Raw genomic sequence first — 25,092 nt, 5'->3', positions numbered from 1 at the left:
ATTGCTGCCCCAGGGACCGTCACCAGTGGGGACCATCAGAACAGCAAGGCAAAGCTCTGCCCCTGGCCACAGGAGGAGCCGCTGTTTTTGGGCACGGAACTCTACACCTCCCACCAGAGCCCCAACTGCAGGTGAAAGCCGTGACTGACTCAGTCGCAGTGGGCCGCACTGTTGTCTGATATAGAAGCATCAGTATTACATTAAGACTGTTTTTTTATAACTGGTTAAAAACTCCGAGTAGTCACATTAAATATCAGTCCACTATAGTTGGTGTTCACACCTGATGCGTCCCAACAGGAATGCACATGAACCATACTCGAGACCACCTTTTCAAGTGGAATTGAGCAGGGGTCGGCATACCATGCTCAGGTACTGTACACAGTGTTCAAACTAGACTTTGGGGTGAAGTGTACTCAGATCTGGGCCCAGGTCCCTGATTTAAAAGCTCCTTAAGTGACTCTTGGGAACAACGATTTTTGAAACTGGTCCAGTATTGAGAGAGAGAGCACTGTAGCGACAAAAGCCATGATGTAACCACTTGGGGCAGGTGTGCCCATCAATGTACGTCTGTTAAAAGTGCCTGTTTTAGCCACTGACAGGCTCAGATTAGAGATGTCTGAAAACATTACAGGAAGGACCCTACTGAAAAATAAAATGTTATTCCATACCATTCGCTTGTTTCAGTCTGTTTTGTGACCAAGTCTTGCTCAATGAAATCTTGCAGACTTTTTCACAGACTTTCACACACTTCACAGACTGGCTAAATATTCAGCCATGACATTGAAAATCTTTTAGATAAGATTAAGATACACTTTCTGTACTCAAACACAACAAACTATTGCAGGAACTTCTCCCTCCAAATCTCACTCATGTTTTCACTGTTTACTGTGTCACCTCTCACAAGATTTCAGAATGAGACTTCTCCTTTAACAAGACAAAACAGGCCGTGGCAATTGAAAGGAACGGAAAATTTTTTCTCTGTAGGGTTCTTTCCGTAATGTTGTCAGACACACTGAGCCTGCAAGTGGCAAAAAGAAGCACTTAAAATGGACGGAAATTGACGGGGTGCACCTGCTCTGAGTCGTTACATTATAGGCTGTTACCACGAATCACTTAAGCAGAAAAACATGTGAAAATAAGGTCCAGGTTAAAAATACCTGAGTTCCTCTTTAACTGTCTGGTTCCAATCTGTCCAATGAATGAAAAATCAAAGAATCCATTTAATAAAGCAGCAGGGCACTTTGAAGTTTAAGGGAAACCATTCATACTTAAATTCCATAACAGCTTGTTCATTAACAGCCGTGTGCCACATCAAAGTCTCTCTGCTGCACCCTTTAGGACACCTGTCTGCTGCCGCGCTCCGTAAGTTGCTCAACATTAAAGCATCAAAGAGGCTCCAAACATCTGCGCTTATTCCTCAAATCACTGAAGCGGCAAGAGACTTCAAATAAACAGACAGGAATGAGACATTCTTCCTGCTATAGGATTATGTTTGCCTCCGCACCTTCACTGTGCTCCGTCACATGGACGTAAACAGAGCGGAGCCAGGAGTCTATTAAGTGTTTTCTAACAGTTGTAATCACCCCTGTTGAGTGAGGCCCACTCACCACATGTCTATCTGTGTGGAGTACTCAGAGGAGCCCAGCAGCACGTCGGGAGGCCGATACCAAAGTGTTACCACCTCGTTAGAGTATGTTTTAGTGGGCACTGATTTCGCCCTCGCCAGGCCTGTGGAGCAGAAACAGGAGAAATTAAAACAGATGTAATGGGCACATTTAGTAGAAAATATGAAGGGTTTAATTACAAAATGTTTAATATTCATCCAATTTTTATGTGACTCAACACAGTATTTGTAAGATAAAGATGAATGCAGCTTCAGAAATGTAAAAACAAGAGACACAGTTCATCTAAATGACAGATAATTCATGACATTAAAGAATCTTTGGTCTCTATCTTACACTCGGCACAAAGCGGTGCACAGCGCAACTGTCATTGCTAGTTTTAGACCGACAAAGTTATAATTTTCACAGCCAGAGCCCACATTGTGTGAGTGTACTTACACCCATCTGTCTTAAAATAAGGTGTGGTCAGGGGCGCTTTATTGGAGCATTACTATTTTGAGGCAGCAGAAAGTGACTGCGACAACAAAAACCTGGTCTAAAGTCAGAATGTCACTGTATTTTCCTGCTATTTAAAGGGCACCTTATTCAGATAGTGAAAGAGTCGCTGTGTGCATTTACGCACGAGGAGCAGTGTAACATCGCTTTGTGCATCCTCCGTTACCCACCTGTGCCGCGGACGGTGCTGATGGAGCAGACCCTGCATTACATGGAATAATTTGCACACTGTTACACCTTTCTTCTTCTATCCGGATTTGCGTCATGCATCATCGGGCATCTAAAGTTGTGATGATGCCTCTGCTCAGCATTTGGGATTGGTAATAGCCTTCTGCGCGAGGGTGATACATCATTTGCGTGTGATTGAACAATACGGTCTCTCGGAAGTGGACAAAACATGGACTAATTTTTTTTTTATACATTCACCATGGGATTATTACAGCTATTTCTGGTTCTCGGCATATTTTGCGCCTCCTCAGGTAGGACACAGGGCTGTCACTGATTAACCATCTCTTGCAACATGTAGCTGATAAGATGAGATAATTACATGATGTGTTGTTTTGGATAATTTGCCACCTAGGCTTCTTAGAAATAATCAGTAATAATACAGTAACCTCCCATCTCTTCCCCTGACACCACTGGGGATTTTTTTTTATAGCATCACAGGTGTCCTTGCCTGCTAATAACAATGACATTCTTGTTTTTGTGTTTGCAAATTAGTTGTCGGCTTTGGGGTTGACCCTGCCCTGCGCATCAGTGTGTTTGATGAACTAACGCTTGGAGAAGGCTTTGATGGAGTTACCCAGGTCCAGGGCTTCCACAGCGAGTCTAGAGCTTTCCTCTGTCACGGTTGTGACTATAGTTTTTACTGTTGCTGCCTAAACGTCTCACAGTTTTTGCTGCAGTGACATTATGGCTCTTGCTGCACTACTTAAACTGCTTGCTTCTCTAATTTGCTAAAAACCGCCATGTAAGTAGAAGTGTGCCAGGTGCAGGCGCAACCGGCTTTTAAAGGGAATGGGAGACGACACTCTAATTGGTTGAATTCATGTTGCGCCCAAAACACACCTGTGGTTGAGGGACTAAATACAACCCCTCTGTCCCTTGCAACTTAATGTGTATCCAAATTATGCACAACTTAACCAGTAAAGTGGAGTTGGACATACCCTGAATGCACTTTGAACCATTAAGCACAGATCGTTTAAATGGGGCCTTTAATCTTACGTAGATTAATAACTGATGTAAGTGCTGTTTTTAGTTCTTTTTACCAAAGTCAGCCAGTTTGAGTTCTCCTCTGTCGTTGATGAGCAGATTCTGGGGCTTCAGGTCTCTGTGGAGAACTTTCCTTCTGTGACAGTAGGCCAAGCCTCGCAGGATTTGGAACAGGAAGATCTGGAGAAAGACGTAATTTAGATCAGCAACTATCATCAAATCGGTTAAATCAGTTTCAAATAGTGGTGCAGAATAAAGTATGTTGCTACGTTACATGCATTTTACAGACAAAAAGAATTAATTCTGACTGATGCTTGGAGAAACATAGCATTTACGTGCTCCTTCCAAGCAGCCCAATTTGAGTTTTAATATGCAGTTTAAGTATTTCTGGTCCTTTTCAAAGGGAACATTAAACCAAATTTAAACAAAATGCTCACAAACACAATAAATCTTTGAGGAAACTATGATACAGAAAATTCACTTTCCCCTTTACTGTCTACTCTCCACCACCAGGGGGCACACTAACAGTGTTTCTTGCACTGACACTAGCACCCACAAAGTCATGGCAGTTGATGAAGTTGGCCGGGCCAGCAGGGCCGCCTGCAGAGGCTCACCTTGACATTCTGCATGCTCAGGATGTTCCCGCAGTCGTCCATGTACTGCTTGAGGTCTTTGTCCTAGACAAGAGGAAGAGAGGGGAGGAAGGGAGGGTGTTAGGAGAGTAGAACGGCTACAGGCACAGCAACAGTTGTGCCCCTGTATTATTATCCTCAACTCTGCAGAGGGTCATGAATAATAATGAAGCAAAATGTATTCATTTTAGCATCCGTTCACAGAATAACACGTGAGTCATGCAGGAAGTGAAGGTCGAGTTCTGCTGGTCTCACCAGGTACTCGAAGACCAGTGTGAGTGACTTGTCTGTGTGGATGATGTCGTGCAGTGTCACAATGTTGGCGTGTTTCAGGTCCTTCAGTAACGACACTGCAGGAAAAGAAAGAGGAGATTGCTCAAACAGTGAGGATTTGATTACACTTTTTTTATCTGAACCATAAAGTTTCCTTTGTTTTATATCTGACTCTGATATCTCTGGGTTTACACTGACTCAGTCAAGTGAAGAAGAAGAAGACTTGTGTCACACACAAATTTCAGACTTAAAGAGAAAGCCTCACAGATTTAATTAATCAATAAAGTCACAAAACAAAAAGATAAAATACAGTATTCTAAGAAAAATAAAACACAAGGACACAGATGTTACATCACTATAAAAACACTTTTCCTGTTGGTGGTCTGAATTCTCACTTAACTAATCACAATGCATTTCTCCTGGCAACCTGTAGTGTCAGGCACTTCGGTGAAGTTCTTTCCGTATAAACATTTTCTAGCAGACAAGATTGTTTTCACCTTCTGAGTCTGTGTGTGTCATCATTGTAAAATGTGATCCTGGTGACACCTATTGAAGAAGGAACTACTACAGAAGCTGCTTTGAATATTTTGTCAAGTGCTTCTCTGTTTGTCTGTCAGTGGGCAGATTTTGTCAACGCGGTAATGTTGCAACTGCAAGATACAGTCACGAAACTTTACAGGTGTGTAGTTGAGATCAAGATAAAGGCTGACTTCGAAGACTGGTGTGGTCTGAGCAAGGGGCAACAGAAGTAGGGGGGTAGAAAGAAGAGGAAAGGACCACTGCAGCACTGTTAACAGGGTCGAACAGAGACTATGCTAAAAAACAGTGGACCAAATGATTTGGTTTCTGTATGGTTGGTGTTATGTTTTTTGAAACCTTGAAGACAGCATACTTTTTTCAAGGAAATGCTGTTTTACTGTCTCATAATATAACAAATATCACAATAAAGGTTAAAAATTAATTATCTAGAGTTCAGTTTTTAGGTCAAACTTCTGTTTTTGGCGAGACATCCCAGGATTCTCAGGAAAAGAGTGATATATTCCTGTTAAGTTATTAAAACTGGAGGCAGCTGTTGGTAAAATATGACTGTCTTGGTGCAACAGTGCACCTTCAATACCTTCTCTGATAGCTGTGCATGGCGCCCCCTCCTCGTGCTCCAGTCTGATCTCCTTCAGCGCCACAAGGTTGTCTGTCAGCTTACTCCTCCCCTTGAAGACTGTAGCGTACGTGCCCTAGAGTACAGGAAGACAAGGAGAGGTGAGTCAGGCTGTCAGGGGGTTAAAAGTAAACGCTGTACCTTTGTCTGTACACGTTATATCTGTGAGAACAATAGCACCTGTGAGGAAGTGAACAAACACTCTCACGTACCTCCCCCAGTTTGTCCAGTTTGATGTAGGTTTCCAGCTTCCCAAAGCCAATTTCTGACTGGAGGAGAGAAAAGGACAAACAGCATTAATGAGGGCAGCGTCTTTATTAGCACTGACAAGCTTACAGACACTACAGCAAATCCTTATGACGGCCTTGCAGCAACAGAGGGGGGATGTAAGGAGGTCACACACACACCCAACCACCATCATAGCTAATCTGTTGTGACAAAGGACCGTTAGCTTTTGGCTTTTACAATGTGTTTGTTTATAGGGACGCAAAGGCAAGTCTTATTTATAAAGCATGCCTAATTCACAATGGAAAACTTTAATGTGCTTTAGAGCTTCAACAATTAGTTAATTAAAAGGCGGCTGCTTTTATTTAAAAAAAATTTTTAATCATTCTGTAGCTTTCCAGTTGTGTTCTTTATGCATTCACATCCAAAATAATAAAAGTTGAGTCAAAGTATGAACGTTGTAGTGTCAAAAAAAATATTTTCCCATGCTCTTCTAAAAACTTTTTTCCCATGTGACCTGACGTAGGTCTCTGCACAATGTCAATGCTACATATAAACCTACATAGGGCTTTGGATACCCCATTAATTAGGTTCTGAATTACACAAACAAACAAAATGATTGGGACGGTGGTAGACCAGCAACTCCTGTGTGCTGTGAGGTAAAATTACTGTTTCTGTCAGCGGAGTCTGGCGGCTTTGAAGAAGGCAAAACAACTCCCTCAGTTTCCTGTCAGAAAGGGCTGTCTGCTAGCAAGGTGAAGCAGTGAAATAATCTTAATATGGCGTACACTTACAGTGATTTAGATGTATATATATGTCCTTTGACACAATCCTTACCTCACAGAACAATAGTTTGTGTTATTGTGTGTTTTTTGGAACCAAACTTGACAGGTCGTCCATAGCTCTAGGCTGCATTGCGGTTTTACTTTAGCTGGGGCGTCTGTGGCTCAGAAGAAAGATCAGCGGTTCGATCCCTGGCTCCTCCAGTCCACATGTCGAAGTATCCTTGGGCAAGATATTGAACAGCAAATTGCTCCCAATGGCTGTTCCATTGGTGTGTGAGTGTGTGTGAATGGTTACTAACTAGCAGGTGGCACCTTGTGTGGTAGCCTCGGCCACCAATGTATGAATGTGTGTGAATGGGTGAATGTGACGTGGTGTAAAAGCACTTTGAGTGGTCAGAAGACTAGGAAAGCATTATACAAGCACAGTCAGCCCATTTATCATTTACTTAGTTTCTGTGCCCCTGTACTCCTGTCTGCTTCTCCAAACTGAGAGCACGCCATCTGACTGTAGGTAATATATTGACTGCTGATCTATAAATGTCTTTGCCTGGTTAAATAAAGCTTAATTAACAATAAAACAGTAACATCCATGTTCAGATCTTCCAAACTAACACTTTCCTCACTCTCCATGCTTACACTGTTAGGAAATGGCGTCTGTAGGGGGTGAGGGAGGGGAGGGCATCAGTGCTGTGATCTATATCCCTGCTTTTAGTTAACAGCTAAAGGGAGTTTCCATTTGAAAACCACAGAAGAGAACACAGATGGACCCACCCTGAAATCAATTAGTCAATCGACAGAAAAGTTATTGGCAACTATCTTTAACATAAACGGGAAAATTCACTGGTTCCAGCGTCTCTAATGTTTGATTTGATGGTTTTCTTTGTCATGTGTGACAGTAATCTGAGTATTTTTGTGTTTTGGACTTTAAGAACCTACCTACCAAAATACATCACCCTGGGCCAGGGATATTTTAACAGGCATTTTTCACTACTCTCTGACATTTTATAGGAAATAGGAAAGGAAAATAATAATCAGTGAATCAATTGCTAATGAAAATAATCACTAGTTGCAGCCCTAAAATAAAACAGTCACACTCGCAACTGCTCCATAACAAAAAGGCCACACAAAGCCTATTTAATAGCTGAGATGCACATTACGCAAGGCAGATTTTAAAAATAAGTGGGAGTCATCTTGAGTCCGTAGGTAAGCTTCTCCAGCAACCAGGAGCATAAAGACTATAAGCACAAACTGACCCTCAGCATGAAGTCCAGCAGCAGATGAGCTGAGAGGTCTGGGTGAAGCACATATTGAGCAAAGCCACTGCGTACTTTATAAACAGCTCTGCAGGGGAGCATGTATGCAAATACAGTGGACTGGGCGAGGCTCAGCGTTCATACTTGTCCTCTTTTGTGTTTTTGACAGATGCACAAAGTGAAACCACGAGAGAATGTTGGGGTGAAATGTAAAGACACCACAACAGGCTGAGAGCAGGAGATAAAACAGGACAAGGTGTGAGCTCTCGCTCTCTCACTTCTGCTTCTCGCTGCCTTTAAATAAAACACGACTATCTTTATGTTCTGCAGCCTCTCCCTGACAACTTCTCTGTGTCTATTTCTCTCTGTTTCCGCCTGATTCTCCTCCACTGTTGATTCTCAAATCACAACTGCTCACTCTCTGATGTGGGCAGTGAGTACTGTGCATTTACATAAGCACAGTTTGAAAGTATCAGCACTTGAGTTTTTTTTAAATACATTTCACAGGGAAATACTAAACTTTGTATTCCACTACCTTTATCTGAGAGTTGAGGCTATTAGCGACCCTGTGCATCTAGATTTAAGCTGCAAAAATGTTAGACAGGATGATGGCTGGGTGACACAACAAAATACGATGAAATGTTAAATATATTTTTGTCAAATGTCAGAGTCTTTGTGTGTATTAGATCATTGTAGACAATGCTGAAAATCACTGGGCAGGACTGTGATGACATACCTTGACTTGTCAGGTATTAATGTCCTTTGTTAGCCAAAGGTAGACGTAAGGGTTTCTTAATTGATTTAAGGAGATTTAAGACAAATAGGGCTGCAGCTAACGATCATTTTCACTGTTGAGTATTTTCTTAATTAATCAATTAATTGTATAAAATCTCAGAAAATGATGGAAAATGTTGATCAGTGTTTCCCAAAGCCCAAGATGACATCCTCAAATGTCTTGTGTCTACAACCCAAAGATATTCAGTTTACTGTCATAAAGGAGTAAAGAACCAGACAATATTAAGAAGCTTAAATCAGAAAATTTTGACTTTTTTCCTTTAAGAAATACCCAAACTGATTAATCGATTATTAGATTAGATGGTGATTAATTTAACAGGTGACAACTGGGGCACCCAGAGTAGGCGTCCCATGTACCAACACACTGCCCTTGCCACAGTGGCCGTGGGCTTGATTCTAGCCAAAAAAATCTATAAAAAAAAATAGCCAACAACTAATTGATAAATCATTGCAGCTCTTGGCAAAGTTAGGGATTGAGGTGAAAGGGATAGTGTGTCAAGTGTACAACAACAGGAAGTTAGCTATTGTACTGTAGTTTGGCTCCGCTGACTTGACCCATTTTACATAGTCAACAGCAGCAACAGCTGTGACACACTTGACACGCCCAAAGAGGCAAATAAAAAACGTTTAGCACAGAATTGCGGCAAACTGACAGCATGGTGGTGCATTGTCGCCTCACAGCAAGAGGGTTCCTGTTCAAACCCAGGGTGGGGGAGCCCTTCTGTGTGGAGTTTGCTTGTTCTCCCCGTGTTAGTGTGGGTTTTAGAGTACTCCAGCTTCCTCCCACAGCCCAAAGACATGCAGGTTAATTGGTGACCCTAAATTGGCTGTAGGTGTAAATGTGAGCATGAATGGTTGTGTGTCGGTCCTGTGATAGTCTGGTGACCTGTCCAGGGTGTACCCCGCCTCTCACCCAATGTCAGCTGTGATAGGCTCCGGCTCTACTGTTTGGTGATGAGCAGGTAGTGTACTGTGGGTTTATCAGAGCTTGAAACCTAAATTATGTTTATTTTGTACTCATTATCCATTTGACTAGTGTCTGCAACTTCCTTCTTTGTTTTGCCACCACACTTTACTGTCTCTCTGTCTCACCAGTGATGCTCTGCGGGAGCGTCGGCTCAGCGGCTGGTCGAAGGGCGGGCTGCTCAGCTGCAGCTTCTCCAGGTAACCGTCAGGTATCCTGATGTCAGCCGGCAGAGACAGGCGTTTGTTCAGGTCCTGCACACGCACAAATGGATAAAAACAACAGAGAAGCTAATTGAAAAACAGTGTCAACATGGTGTAAAACCGTGAAATAACAGGAGTGAACCCTCGGCAAACAGCGAAAGCTCTGAATAAACACCAGTGATTGACAACAAAATGGCGGAAACCCAGAGTAAACAAGTAGAATCTGTAGGAACCGGCCAGCTTTAGGCCTCACCGGTCAACAGAGAGGGCAGTGTGTGTGTATATGTGTGTGTATAAATACATGTGCAGCAGCATGAGTGTACACAGGTTAGAGCAGCAGGCTTGTGTACATAATAAAGGCAGCCTGCAGAGCCCTTTAAGAGTTCGAGGTAAAGTCTTTCCCAGAGCAACAAAGTACTAAAGCATGATCCTAATGACTTGTTATATAAAATCAAACACACACTCACAATGCAACGCCTGGAATCTACCCATCATGCATTTCCTCTATTTGTTAGATTACTGTTAATCCGGCCTCTCTCTCTCTCTGTAGATGCTTTAAATCTTTCACTCCCTCTGAGGTAACACTGGACACTTAGTAACACCCCCCACCCCCAACACCAACAAACAATATGCAACTTTGAACTTTCCACATTCCAAAAACAAGCTCATTGATCAATCTGTAACTGAGGGTGACTGATTGTGAACGGGTGAACTGACCCTTCAGCCTTTCATTCAACCCACTGCAGTGACTCAGCTTTCTGCCTGTGTTGTTGCCCACAGCTGACAGATCCAGACATGTGCTCAGTTTTACAGGAGGTGATGTTTTTATTACAACTTCAGTAAATTAGCAGGATTTCCCAAACATTCATTTATCTGTGGATGGCCACGATCAAAACTTCTGCCACCACAAATATACTGTCTTTTTTTATTTACAATAAAACAGCACCATCAAAGCCCAGATCTTCCAAACTAACACGTTCCTCGCTCTCTATGCCTACAGTGTCAGTGAACAGCATCTGTAGGAGGGTGAGGGAGGGTGAGGGCATCTGTGATCTGTAAGCTAAAGGTTATTGGAAACTATCTTTAGCAAAATTTTGCTGGTTCCAGCTTCTCCAACGTTTGATTTGATGTGTTTCTTTGTGAATATTTTTGTGTTTTGGACTGTTAGAACTAGTTACCTAAATATATATAGGATATCAGAACAGGCATTTTTCACTAGTCTGTCATTTTACAGATAAAACAGTTACTCAATTAATCAAGAAAATAATCACTAGTTTTAGCTGTAATGTGCATTTGAACTCGAAAATTAGAAAATAGTTACACTTCGCAACTGCTCCGTTACAAGAAGCACACATACAAACAATTATATAACAATCAAAACTTCTGCAGCCACAAATATATCTTCTATTTTTTTGAAGATTAACCATTCTATAGGAGCTAAATAAAATATATATCCCATTCCACACTGCAGAGTGCACTCTTGGCAAAGATGCAGAGCGTCAGGTGCACTGAAAGTGAAACTTAATCGTTTATTCTAACTTTCCTCTGCAGCAGATGCTCCTCTCCATCGATTGGATCTGATCAGCTCTGAACAGATCAATTATTCATTCTGCAAATCCCAAAGTGATGCTTAGGAAAAAATAACTCATGGAGAGCTTCACCTGCGCTGTGTCCGAATTCAGAGAGTGGACACAGAATGTTTCAAAGGGACACACACGCATTTAAAAGAAATATATGTCATATATCATAAAATGTAAAAGCTCAGCTACTGGTGACAGACGTCACTGTAGCCTGTTTGTCATTCTCTATCCAACAATGCTGTGTTTCTAATAAACGACGGACCTTCTTCACAACAGACATTTTACTTGTCACAGTAAGAAAAGCAATGGCTCAGTTCCATTAAGTGTGCCAGTAAATTATTCCAATAAACCTTTTTCACGGCAGACATTTTGACATGTCAATAGTAGGAAAAACACAGGTGTATTCAATGACATTAATGACAGCTGCATTACATTCATGGGAGGTGCTGGTATTGTGCATGCTGGCTCACTGGAACAGCCTGCTGGCATTCATAATAGAACTGAGCCTTCGTTAATGTTATCAGTTTCACCTGTGGTTTTCCTGCTGTGACAAGTCAAAAAGTCTGCTGTGAAAAAGGTCCATAAGTCAGCATCATTAATATCAGGACCTACCCTAAATGTAATGCAGAGGCATTTTCCTGTAACGTTATCCCCACCACTCGCAACCATCATCTTTCTCAGCTCAGTTCCGACAGCAATGCATCACCTCAATACAGCATCTCTGTATCAGTTTAATAGAAACCAGCGGCCATAGGTCATCAACCTGCGGCCCTTTGCTGCATGTCATACCCTCTCTTTCACACCTCAAACTGTCCTGTTGAATAAAGGTAGGAGCAAAAACAATCTTTTAAAAAAAGAAAAGGAAAAGAAACCTTTGGGATTTCTAAATACCACACTATGTCATAATACCTTGATACCACCCAAGCCTAATTTACATCTCAGCTTATACTGCCGTGGAGCTGAAACAATTAGTTAAAAGACAGAAAATTCCTCCACAACTATTTTAATAACCAACATGTGGCTGCAACTAACAAATATATTCATTGTCTGACTATTTTCCTGATGATTTGATTCATCGCTTTTTCAGAAAATAGGGAAATGTTTCCATCATAAATTCCCAGAACCAAAGCTGACGTCTACAAATTGCTTATTTTTTCTGACCAACTGTCCAAAACCCAAAGATGATTCAGTTTATTGTCATGTAAGACAAAGAAATGCAGCTTAGAGTAGCTTAATGATTAATGAATTATAAAAATAGCTGTCTCTTATATTTCTGTTGATCTCTGCCCTAGCTGCGTGGTAAAAATGTCATGAAGTCCGTCTGTATCTTTATTTTTGAAAGACGTCCTGTTCCGTAGTTTCTGTGTACTGGATCAGGATTGCCAGTTTGTCCCCAGAGCAGGCGATGCCATCCATCACCCGACCTTTGCACCCTCCTCCACCCCTCCAGTTGTCCAATCAACCCGCCCTAATCTGTTACAACAGGGGCCCATCTGGACCGTATTACAGTAATCCTTGTGATGTAATCCCAAAACAGCACTGCTTCCTCCCCAGTGAGAGACATACAATCCTCCACCTGACCACAGACAGCGGGGTTTCCTCACTATTCCTTCACCTCTTCTTCTACTGTCCCTCCTCTGGGTGTCACATCAGCACAAAGGCACAAGGCCCCACAGTGATTTCACTGTTGGGTCACTTCATCAGCAACGAGCTCCTCGGTCAATCCCGCGGCTCATACCAGCACAAACAATACACATAGTGTTTGCTGGGCTGTGAGGAAGAATCTGAGTATGAGTGTGCGCTTGTGTACAACGTGCTTCTGTCCAAATAAACCTCTTCTGATTGTGAAACAGGGACAGGAAGTGTGTGGTGCACTGCTTGCACACTGTGTCGATACACAGCGAGAGGTGATGTGTCATGTCTCTGTGTGTGGGTAGCCCCACATGGAGTAAGCTGCTTAACTACGTGTTTAAGGTTTTTTTTTTTTCCTTTTCGTGCAGTCTTGCATGTTTGGTTCGTCTGTGTAGCTACTGCTATCTGCTCGTAAATCCCCAGAGGTCCTGCAATCAAACCGACCAATAAACACTGTCAGAGGGAGGGAAGCGTGTGTTCTTCAATCACAAGATGTTTCCTTGCATGATCACCGTGCAGCGACTGTGCAACATGTGTTTCACTGGCAAGATGTCAACATCAACCACAGAAAAATACACACTCAGTACAGTAGAAACTGAAGTGTCTGCTGCTCTGTCAGATTTCTTACATTAAATGTGACTTCTGAACATTCTCAGATGTTTTGGGAGAACCAATAAAACCTGCTACCTCTGCGGTATTTGAAGAAGCACCACAAGATATACATCTCAGTCGCCAGGCAACAACATATGATCGCTTTTGTATCTCTTTGAGCGAGACGACTTGTACAGCTTGAATGGAAGGAAAAATTGCTCCGACCTTGAAGCTGTGCATTAAAGACCTGCAGAAAATCTGTTATCCTACAAGAGGGTGTGCTCAGGAATTTTAATGCTACATGGCGACAATTTTTAACCTGTTCTTTTATCTGATCCTAATGTCACTACAAGAACCTTTGGAGATGCTTCTTTTAGCTGCTACGCCCCCAAAATATGGAGCACCCTGCCTTTAAATATTAGACATGCTGGCCCAGTGGACAGTTTTAAACAACGACTCAAAACATATCTTTTTAACACAGCCTATAACGAGCAGCTTTCTGTTTTAATGTTCATAAAATGTTTGTATATATGTATTTATTACGTGATTAATTATTGATTGATACATTTATTTATTCTTCTCTTTTCTCCTTGAATGTGCGTTTTGTGTATGAAAGGTGCTATATAAATACAGTTCATTCAGTCATTCAAGTTCAGTCATTCATAAAAAAAAAAAAAAAAAAATCAAGTTCAGTCATTCATAAAAAAAAAAAAAAAAAAAAAAGGACTCCACTGATATTGCAGTTTTGCCGACACACAAACCATGTCGCTGTAACAGACAATGCATATATCGCAATTTGCTGTATTGAAATAACCAACATATCCCAATACTGTGATAATATCGTATCGTGGGTCCTCTGGCAACCCCACCACCCCTGTTATATGTTATATGTATGTATTAAAGTGTTTTTGTGTACTTGTAATTCTTCATGCAATTGATTCTGTTTGATTACTAACCAGTAAAATGTAGATGGTGTAGAAACATGGAGGTGGGGGTTTTATACTGTGTTTTTCAACTATCTGTGATTCATTGCATTTTTTTATTACTGCAAATACCAATAAAAAGACCTTGAGCAAACAAATCATATCTTGAGTTCTGACAGGAAAACTTGATTAAAATTAAATACCTCAAGGATTTTAAACTACATTCCCCTTCAAAGTGTGTGTGTTCATACAAAGTAAAAATCAGGTCTGTTCAACCCGTCTTAACAGCTGCTGATGGGATTATAGGATGAGCAAATAGACGTGACATCACCTCACTTAAACAGTATTTTGAGAGCAGTCCCTGGATGTTTGAGACCTCCATCTTTACTTGAATATGTGAAAATGTAGACGGGGAAAGAATGGACATCATAACAGGCTTAAAACAGCGATAATGAAAATGGAAAGGACAACTGAAACTGGAAACAACACCGTCAAAATCAGAGATGTTGTCTTTAAACAATCATTGGTTCTGTAAGTTTAAAAATATTAAACTTAATGAAAATTTAAATAGAGAAGTGGAGGGTGAGAGGTAATTTTCTTATTCACTTTCACTATGAACCTGGACAGTCGTTAAACATCCTCAAATCCCATTAGCAGCCATTAAGATGGATTGAATAAACCAAGTCTTGCCTTTAAAAGACAGAGAGAGATAAACACACAGTGTAGGAAATGTTTAAACTTGGGGTGTCAAACTCATTTTAGTTCATGGGCCACCTACAGCCCAGTTTGATCTCAAGTGGGCCGGACCAGTAAAACCAGTACATAATAACTTATAGATAACACTTTTAGTGTAAATAAGTTCAAGTACATTCTGAAAACATCATCCAATTACAAAACAGATCATGAACGGCCTGAGATGTCTCATGAAAAACAGTTTTCCCCACATTCAGTCCACTGGTTACAGACATTACATGTGCATTACCCCATACATGTGCACTGCTGTGTAGTAATGCTGGCATCAACACACAAAACTATTGAGGAAGCAGGTTGAAATGGACACTTCTTCAATTTTCAACCAGCTGTGTATCGAAACAATGTGGGTAGTCTGTGTAAATGACCTGAGGGAAACTTCCCTCCATCTAACCAGTGCCTAGATAACCCTCCTTGCCCCCTGGCGAAACTTTCGCAGGCTCTCGGGCTGTTGCTCGAACTACAAGCTGTACTTGAAACATTTTCATATTGCCCGCCACCCATGCTGCCACTATGAACACAAAGAGTATAGAAGCAGATCAAGAGACAGACCTGCCTCTTTCTCTTTCTTAAACTCAGACTGAAATCTGATCAAATGGTAAAACTAGGCAGTGCTAATCAAATGAAGATCAAGATTTTGTTACTGTAATGCCTATTTCTCGCCTACAGTGTTTTCAGAAACATATTTTAGTGCTGTGTTCAGCTGTAATAGGGAGAGTTTGTGAGCAGGAAGTGGGTGTGATGCTGTTTTCTGCACAGTGAAAACAGAGGCCGAAAAACTGAGATCAAAAGGTAAAACTAGGCAGCGCTGATCAAATATAAACCAAGACTTGTTTACTGAGTTGCCTATTTCTCGCCTCAAATGTTTTTAGACATGTTTTAGCTTACTGTTTAACTGTAATATGAGAGCGTTTGTTGCCAGGCGACCACCTTCGTTTCAAAGTGACATGTTCGCATTACTTCACCTCGGCCAGCCATTAGAAATTATGGACAGGGGGACAACATTTTCCAAATTGGGCCCCTCATTCACGCCCACTCCAGCACTGCCAGTGGTGCATAAACCTTTGCATGGGCTCCCCTGAGCCTTGGGCCGGGGTCATCTGTACCCTTTGACCCCACCCGACAGCTGGCCTGACTTCACCCACCAGTGGGAGAGTTTATTGGTCTGATGTGGTGCAGTGCATTCTGGTAGTTGTAGGTTTTCTCCTTTTTAGAAAAAGCGTCCTTTTCCTCTGTTCTCCCTGGTTCTGTAGCACCTCTTTCAAAAATATCTGCATCTTTCTACTGCATGGACATTCTAGTTTTATTAAAAGGACATCTTTCCAGCAGTGAAATATGTCTTTTAAGTTATCCCCTGCTGTACAAACCATTTACAAACATTTTGGCAGTGCCTTAGGAATAGCATTCCACCAGTATTTGTTTAAAATGAAAGTCTGATACAGACTCTTTTGTACTGAAGCTGCTGTCTGATGATATTATGCACAATATTTAATATCTTTAAATATGACTGCAATAAGTATTCACTGTTTTCTCAGAGAAGTGTATTCTGGCCTCTGAAGCAGTACTTTACATGAAGCTTCTCCTAAAATTGGGCATCTCTTAGCCTGTGCATCAATATTAGATGTGCAAAGTCATCCAGTGGGCTGAATTGGACCCTTTAGCGGGCCGGTCCTGGACAATGAGTGATATGTTGGATGGTTTAAAGACCTCAAAAACAATCTAAACATGTCAAAATATATTTGTGTTGAACACTACACAAATGAAAGAAGCATAAACTCTGATGCCCTTTTGTTCATCTGATTCTCTTTGATTACTACTGGAACCTACAAAACAATCTGATGTAAGTCAATGTGAGAAACCTGTGGAATTCAAGAAAACCCCACTGAGCGCACTTTATCTGTTACCTTAAGATGAAGCAGTTTGATTTCTCCTCTCTCTTCTGCTGCCTTTCATGTGTCCCTACGAGCCAGCTGGATTTAAGCTCTCACTCTTGATCTGGTTCTACATTTGTGAACACGTCTGTCCCTCCATATGCTCCGCTGAATAAAACTCCATGTTGACTTCATCTCTACAGCGGCTTGTTTTTGTTCTCGATCGCTTAAACTTTATTAATTTGTGATAATAACAACACTGTGCTGTATTTAATAAACACAAAATCATCACACGCCCTGGATTCAAAGAATGCTTGCGGTAAAACGAAATCCCTCTTAGACAACACCAAAGAAAATAACAATCATGACGAGAAGTCTTTCCATAATGTGATGACATTATGTAACCACCAGAGGAATGTCACAATTTGTCTGTCCTTTACTGACTCAGTGTGTGTGTAAAGAGAGAAAGTAAGGGTGGGTGGTGGTGTTAACGGCTGTGAAACCTTTTAGAAACAGATTTCAAAAGTATGTTCAGCAGTACATCGTGTGAAGTCATTGTGTGCATATGTATGTGTGTGTGTGTGTGTGTGTGTCCCCTGCTGAGATTTTGTGGGCAGCTGAGGACTTCAGTGTGTTCATGACACACAACGAGAACACGCCTACGCTTAGTTACAACATGGTGCTGTAATGCACACATCATTAAATACCAATTCTTGCAGGGAAACAAGTCCATTATCAAACGCTCAGGTTCATTTACCTATCAGAGAGTTATTCAAAACATATCTTTAGCTATAAAGAGGAGGCTGAACCACCGAGCCAGGTTAAATGTCACGATTTATGGCGGTAACATATTTAAACATCAAAAGCTGTTAATAGCAGCCAGTGATTCATATCCCCAGCAACATATCTACCATTTAAAAAGGCAGTGCAAGGAAAATTAAATTCTGAAAACTTTCAGAAACAATCCCCACCTCTGCAGAGATGCGTCTGTTCCCTCTGTTCCTCAGGCACACACCCGTAGGCGACTGCACCTCGTCAGAGGAAGTCCCCGACGCCTGGTCGCTCTCCCCGTCTGACCCCATCTTCAGGTTCTCATGGACGATATCTGGAGCAGGGACAGAAAGAAAAATAGGATGAGAGGTTGAGTCTGACAGATGGTGCAGGTCTGTGGAAACAAGGCAGCGCCCTGCGCCATCTGATGACTTCAACAGGAAAGAAAAACAGTTGGACACTTTTACAAGTCCCTGTGTTCTTATCACGCTCCTGGCTGTGTCGAGCAGAAGACGAGAAGTGTTATTAGGTTTAATAAGTTTGACTGATAGATTTAATTTATTTCAACGCCACAGGGCTTTACTGTACAGGAGAAATCCATATATTACACTGTAATTTTCTCACGCCTAAACAAACCCAGGGTTCACACATAACGGCACGTTCCCTGCAGGCTTTGTGCTTATATTAGGGAGTGTTGTGAATTTAAATTTTGTATCTGGGTTGTGAATTCAGGCTGCTGTTTTACTCGTGTCCAAAGTCATTACTTTCAGTCTCAGTTTTTTAACAAATGGCTTATTGTGTGACTGGAGATATTGTGCTGATATGTTTGTTCCTGCACTAATACAGGCCTCGAGCAGTGGTTTGTTTGAGCACATAATATATCTGTCTGTCTGTGTGTGTGTGTGTGTGTGTGTGTGTGTGTGTGTGTGTGTGTGTGTGTGTGTGTGTGTGTGTGCGTGCGTAGGCTCAGCTGACTCAGTATAAATAGGAAATACAATGATTTTACATGTAGTTTTTATCCAGCAGCTTCACATCCACATTAAATAAAATCTTGCATAAGACTTCCACACAGATTCTACCTATTTATACAAAAGACATCTCCTCTACTAAACCTCCTTTCAGAGTGACAGGAAAGACAAATACCACATGTGATCACACAGCCTGTTTGTGTGTGTGTGTGTGTGTGTGTGTGTGTCTCACCGAGGCGGCTGCCGTTGCGAGGCATGACCATGAGAGAGCCCAGGCCTCCTCCAATGACGCTCTGAGGCCGTCGCAGCGGAGGCTTTTTAAAGGAGCCTGTGTACTGGTGGAGGAAGGAGTGGACACTGTGGGCCGAGGGAGGACGACCATTCCTCACTATGGGCTCTGCAGAAGAAGACAAACACATTTAGTTTGACAAATGATGACAAAAATCTGACAAAATGTGACAGAGGAAGTGTGTGAAGGTGCCTGTGACTGAATCAATTCAACGGTAACAGAAACTGAATCCTATAAACATATTTTAAACAGTTTTTTAAACAAGAGTGTAATGCATGTCCCTTTTTCTAACCACTTTCAAACATCAAATCTCAGTGAACAAATTCAACATCTAGTCGGCTGAAAGTTCATTTAAGGTACACTCATCAGCTTTTTCCTTTTTTAGAATCAAAAGGATTCCCTTTTAATCATCACCTTTGAAACACTAGAGGTGTGTGGTGGAGTAATTGTCACCAGAAACTCTGTCCTCAGCCTGTATTTTTTTTTTCCTCTTATTGTGCCATGTTAGGGATGTTCCTGGACACAGTGTGCAGGTGAAGTCGGGACTTAAGAAAATTCGCAGACACAGAGATGAAAAAAAATGCAAATAAAGCGAGGCCAAGCGGACAAAGCTTGTTCCAAAATAAGGGTAAATCTGGGCTTAACTTCCACTGGTGAGAGTGTTTACTAAGGGGTTTAAGAAAATATTGACACACTTCAGTATTGCAATATTATATTTTGTTATGCTGTGACGATCCTCAAAAACACTGCATGGATTTGTAGTTGTTTACAATTTATTTTCTTAATTTGTTTACTGAAAGAATACTGCAAGCACTTTCATTTTATGTTTTACTGATACAGGCAGTTATTAATTCCCTTGTTCACACTGCACAAAAAGTAGTGATATAATTAAGCAATATCACACGAGAGGGAGTGATGTTATACTGTATATCGTCACGGCTGTGATTCAGTCTTGCCCAACTTAACAGCAGAAGTAAACATGTTTACAGCCTGGTACAAAAAAGAGTTTTGGTCTCTGTAGCTAACTTCCCCGTTCATGACAACTGTACCGGGGTGAATTTTTTTCTAACTCACCCATTTACATTTTATTAGTGCTTAAAGTTATGAATAATTAAAGGCGAGCTGCTTTAAGTGACAGGCTGTCTGCCTATAGTGTCCTTGCATCAGATCCTCCCCTCGTTTCTCCACAGCACCATCCTGTCATCCACATATGGTCACCTCTGGCTCAACAAAACCAAGATGGCGACGGCAGCTATGCCGAACTCAAGGCTTCAAAATGACAGTCCATAAAAAATGGGATGCGTCACGGCATCTACGTCCATTATTTATACAATCTGTGTTTCTAATGCACTACCAATACATTACTGGTTCCATAACATAACACCAGATTGCATAAAATAATCACCGTTACATAAGAGGTTTTAACTGGTAATCTACTGATGCTTAGATTGGCATGTTATTAGTTAACTGCAGTGACATAGTAAAGATAAGTTGGACAACATATTGAACATATACTTTTCCACATAAAGCGTGTTTGAACAAATATCAAATTTTGTTTTTCAAAGGTTTAAAACTGAGAAGAAGAGGTCAGAGTGAGAAGCAGGAGAAAACAACATGTCTGAAAACAAAGAACTGTGCCAACATTTTAAAAGAACATGGAGAAATGGAGATAATAAAAGTAAACAACTCATCAAGGAAACTGATGCACTGTTACACCATAGATTATACAGTAGACTGTGTACCGTAAATTAACAGTTTAGGGTATTATAATGTGTTAATCTGTGCTACTGTCATACTTTTAGCACACCTGAAATCTTAAAAAAAAAAACATAAATGGAGCCTCTAAAAAGAACTTGTCCTGCTTATTCAAAAAACTTGACTAAAACCAGTGGGATTTGTTTCGGTCTAACCTTTATGTACTCTGATTTCTTCCATAACATCTCATTCCTGCAGCCTCTCACTGAAACAAGAGTTACCCAATCATAAACAGAGCTGGTCCTTTCTCTTATCCAGTCTGACCCTTATACTGTAAATAGCCAGTATCAAAAGCAGAGAAGTGAGACAGTCTCGTATGTAAACACAACGTCTTGTGGTCTCAGCTGTGTGTTTTGGTTGGAGAAAAGGGTCTGAAACTGCCTGACAGAGGAGCATTTGTCCAAGAGCAAGAATGGAGCTGACAGAGGTGAAAGATTTATTATGTACAGACCAGCACCAACTAAAACACCAACTGTGAAAGCGAGGAGTAAATGGAGCCCCAGAGAAGCTGTTAAGGAGTCAGACAGGGCTCAGACAGACAGACGGATACTCAGGGCTCCTACTTTTTACCTTTAGTCATATTCAAGCACTTTTCAAGATGCATTTTCAAGCTTTTCCAGCACCTTAGCGCTAAGACAAACTGCATATGTATACACAGCACACTCAGTAGCCACTTTATTAGGTTCACTGGTGCAATTTAGTACAACCCAACTTATTTTATTTCTCTATCTAAGACGGGAAATATTTAGTCAGAAAGTTATTATGTAAGTGATGCAATGCAAGAAGTTTCAAGCACTTCGTTCAAAATCCAAGCACCAAGACACCACGTCAAAGTGTTTTCAAGTATGTCCAGCACCCATATGAACCCTGCAGGATACTGCAGGAGGACACTAAGGACACAGTTTGAGAGTATCAGAAAAGAAAAATGGTTATTAAGCATGTGCATGAGTCTCTGAAGTCAGAAAAATTTAAGGGTGTTTATGAGGGGTGGGGGAAAATTGGTACAGCATAATATACCGGTATTTTTCCTGGTAATTTCGACTTGATACACAGGCACCAAGTATCATTTCTTAATATTACAAGTACAAATTCAATTTTTGGTAGCCTACTAGAATAATATAATCAAGGGCTTTTTCAGGCCACTAGACACAACTTGCTCAAATAGAAATGATTGAAGTGAGATGGACAGACTGAAAACTTTTTATCTTTTTAGATAAAACACATATTGATAAAGTTTTCCTTTAGGGATATATTATACAGTTAAAAAAAAGGTAATAAATCGCAATATATGTCATCACAATACTCAGCATATTGCAACATCTCAATAATATTATAGCGCGACTTAAGTATCGTTTTAATACCGTATCATGGGGCCTCTGGTGATTCCCACCCCTGATGTTTATGACTTTATGTGCATGATCAAAAGGAGCACCTGAGCGCTGTGGGGCTGCACACCAATAAACATACCCTGAAAACAGAGAATAAGAAAATACAGGCGGAGGGCTGAGTCTCTGCAGAAAAATACACCACTACACACTTCTAGTGGTTCATAAGTGATGATTGAGAGGGGTTACTTCTGTATGTGTTTATACATCTTTTTAAGAAAATCCTGCATAGTACATCCTTAATATTAATATCAACCCTCAACCAAAACATGCAAGCAGAGGTGGAGTAGATGGAGTAGGTGTGTTGAGGCTTTTCATATGTCAGAGTGAAGCAGTGAGAACAAGGGTAACCATGGTATCTATCCCTTTAATATCTATGGTTTAATTAGGCAGTGTGAGCAATGATGCAAATGACCAAGCAGACCTGACTGATGGCGATACTGGATTTTTTTTATGTTATTTTAAAGATTTCTTGCATTAATATTATAACAATTTTGGGAAAGGAAAGACCACTGCGCTCAAACCTCTGGGTGCGTTGTCCAAAAAGAGTCCTTAAATGAATCAAAAAAATGGGGATCCCCATTTTTTTTGGATTCATTGCATTAATATTATGAAATACTTTTGCATTTTATCTTCTTAATCTGCAAAAATCTTCCTTTAAAGCGTTGTGAGGTTCAAAGGGTCATCATAAAGGTAATAAGATCATTATGTTTTTCATTGAGAGTTAGAAGGACACAGCCAACACTAATATTCCGTTTCAGTCACTGTAGTCTCGCTGGCCTCAATGGGTATTTGTTTTGGTCTGTATAACAGATGACTGAATGTGCTCTCCTTCACAGGAGACATCACAGCAAGCCTTCCCACACCCGATTAGATAAATGCACCCCTGACTGGGCTGTCATCAACCATTGGCTCCGATTTCCAAGCTGGAAAAACAGGGCGACTGTTGTGTCAAATGTATCTTAAACTTGAATAAATCCGGGACAGGAAATAAGACATGTAGCTGCAGAGTCATGCCTCATTTTATATTTGCAGTGCCTAAATACTTAACAAGATTCGAGGGGAAGCAATCCATGTCACCATCTTAACCACCCTCTACGGCTTTCTGATTTTTCTGGCTTCTTGTTTCCAGGGTCAACCAACTCTCAGTTCATTTTTTAGACTTAAATCTTATTGACAAAATTGAGCTCAGAGTTCACGCTGCTTTCCGGAGCTGAGTCAGTGCTGTGGGCGTGCGGGTCTTGTTAAGCTAAAAAAACAGATTTCACTACGTAACAGTTTTGTAAGCACGGCTTTCAAAACTTTGGAACATTTGTATTATAATTCATATCATTCATTTGTTATTGTGTTGTTGTTGCTGTAGTTTTTTTCCGCACACATCAACACCAATGAGGCATTTCCTAGATTTCCTATGAACATGTAAAAACATACAGCCTCCGCATGTAATATCCAGACCCTTCTGCCACCTCTCCCTTATCTCTGTGCAGCTGCTGCAGCCACTGGCCTGAGTTATAAGTGTTACATAATCAGATCAGGACCAGAACGCTTTCCCCAATCACAGAGTTCAGATCACATCTCATCTGGCTACTCCATTCTGTCTCCTCTCTACCCTACTTACTGTTACACAGGCTGCTAAAATCCCCTCTAACACACTCTCTAACACACACACAATAATCATTGGCGCACACATATATACACACAAACACAACATGATTCCGTGTCCCCACTCACCAAGCACAGAACACTCTGGCCAAACCTGGTGTTAATCACTATACAAAAAGCTCTTTACAAAGCACAGTTAGTTCTCAGAGGGAGGTGGGCGAGGGGAGGGCGGACTTGGACGATCTGATTGATTGAAGAAGGGGAACAACTTCTCATTTGGACAAAAGACAAGAGAGGGAAAGCTGAGGACAGGCTTGAAAGAAGCCTGGGAGGTGGGAGGTGGGAGGTGGGAGGTGGTGGTGGGGGGGACCACTGGGTGGTCAAAAGAGAGGAAGAGGAGCTGAAAGATATAAAAAAAAAAGAAGGAAAAGTGCATCAAGATGCCTGGCTGGTTTCACCAAGTCATCCAAGTTGCCGTGGCAATGTCATGGAAACTCTAGAATGTTTCCAGATCCTGAGCGCCATGGCAACGATGTGGTAGCACACCGAGTCATGCTCCCCCCCGTCCTCGCTCCCTGCAGATTTTGTGAATATCAGCAGAGATAAGCTGCTGCGCCACTCTGCTTTTATTTTGACGCCTTGAAGGCTGCAACCTTCAGCAGCGTCCAAACGAGTGTGATGTAACCAACTTAAGTATCTGCGCCTGTTGAAGTGTGTCTGCGGGAACATAGATAAAGAGTTATGTCAGACAATATAGACTGAGAAGTTATTTAAGTCACTTCAACTTTCTGAACAGCCATTGTTAAGGGACGGACACATAGTGGATTTTCAAGGCTTGGACGTAAGTAAAAGCTTAACAACAAAAGTAAACCACAACTCAGAGGGTCCATGTCAGTAAGAAATATCCAATATCCAAAGATTACACTCTGTAGAAACCTGATGACATATTCAGCAGTTGAACTCAGCACTCTTTCAGACTCTGATAAGTGTTAGATAAAATTTGGATTTGGCTTTGGATAAAAGTGCCGTATAAATATAGTCCATTAAAATTCAGCAGCTAAATCCCATTTCAGACACGCACTTCATTACGTAAACTTGCTGTGAAGTTAACACGTCAGTCTGGTGTTTGGATAAACCCCTGAGTCATGACGGAGATCCTGGTTAGTACTAGTGGTAAATGATTCAACTGCTGCGTCCCTTTTTCACTTAGTGACTGACGGGGATAAAAAGTCATTCAGCTACAGTACAAGTTTTAAAATCCATAACTAATGCAGCCTGTCTGAGCACTTTTATTCTTTAATATCATTGTTTTCCAACTCTATGTAACAGGAGCCAAATCTCATATAGATAATTGTTATGT

At 41.2% G+C, this 25,092-nt stretch overlaps 1 protein-coding gene across 2 annotated transcripts in view; it reads right to left on the bottom strand.

Annotated features, from left to right (window-relative positions):
- LOC126408584 (cyclin-dependent kinase 17-like) overlaps nt 1-25,092 on the bottom strand; it is a 47,321-nt gene that overhangs the window by 6,844 nt on the left and 15,385 nt on the right. For both annotated transcript variants that reach the window (XM_050074219.1, XM_050074220.1), the window contains exons 3-11: nt 18,934-19,098; nt 17,934-18,067; nt 9,541-9,666; nt 5,603-5,659; nt 5,352-5,466; nt 4,217-4,311; nt 3,944-4,006; nt 3,386-3,509; nt 1,608-1,728 (exon numbers count right to left, since the gene is read on the bottom strand). In XM_050074219.1, coding sequence (XP_049930176.1) covers nt 1,608-1,728; nt 3,386-3,509; nt 3,944-4,006; nt 4,217-4,311; nt 5,352-5,466; nt 5,603-5,659; nt 9,541-9,666; nt 17,934-18,067; nt 18,934-19,098 — 1,000 coding nt within the window. The remainder of the gene's footprint in view (nt 1-1,607; nt 1,729-3,385; nt 3,510-3,943; nt 4,007-4,216; nt 4,312-5,351; nt 5,467-5,602; nt 5,660-9,540; nt 9,667-17,933; nt 18,068-18,933; nt 19,099-25,092) is intronic.

The sequence above is a fragment of the Epinephelus moara genome, chromosome 20 (assembly GCF_006386435.1).
Source record: "Epinephelus moara isolate mb chromosome 20, YSFRI_EMoa_1.0, whole genome shotgun sequence".
NCBI lineage: Eukaryota > Metazoa > Chordata > Actinopteri > Perciformes > Serranidae > Epinephelus > Epinephelus moara.
This window is presented reverse-complemented; position numbering and strand designations above follow the sequence as displayed.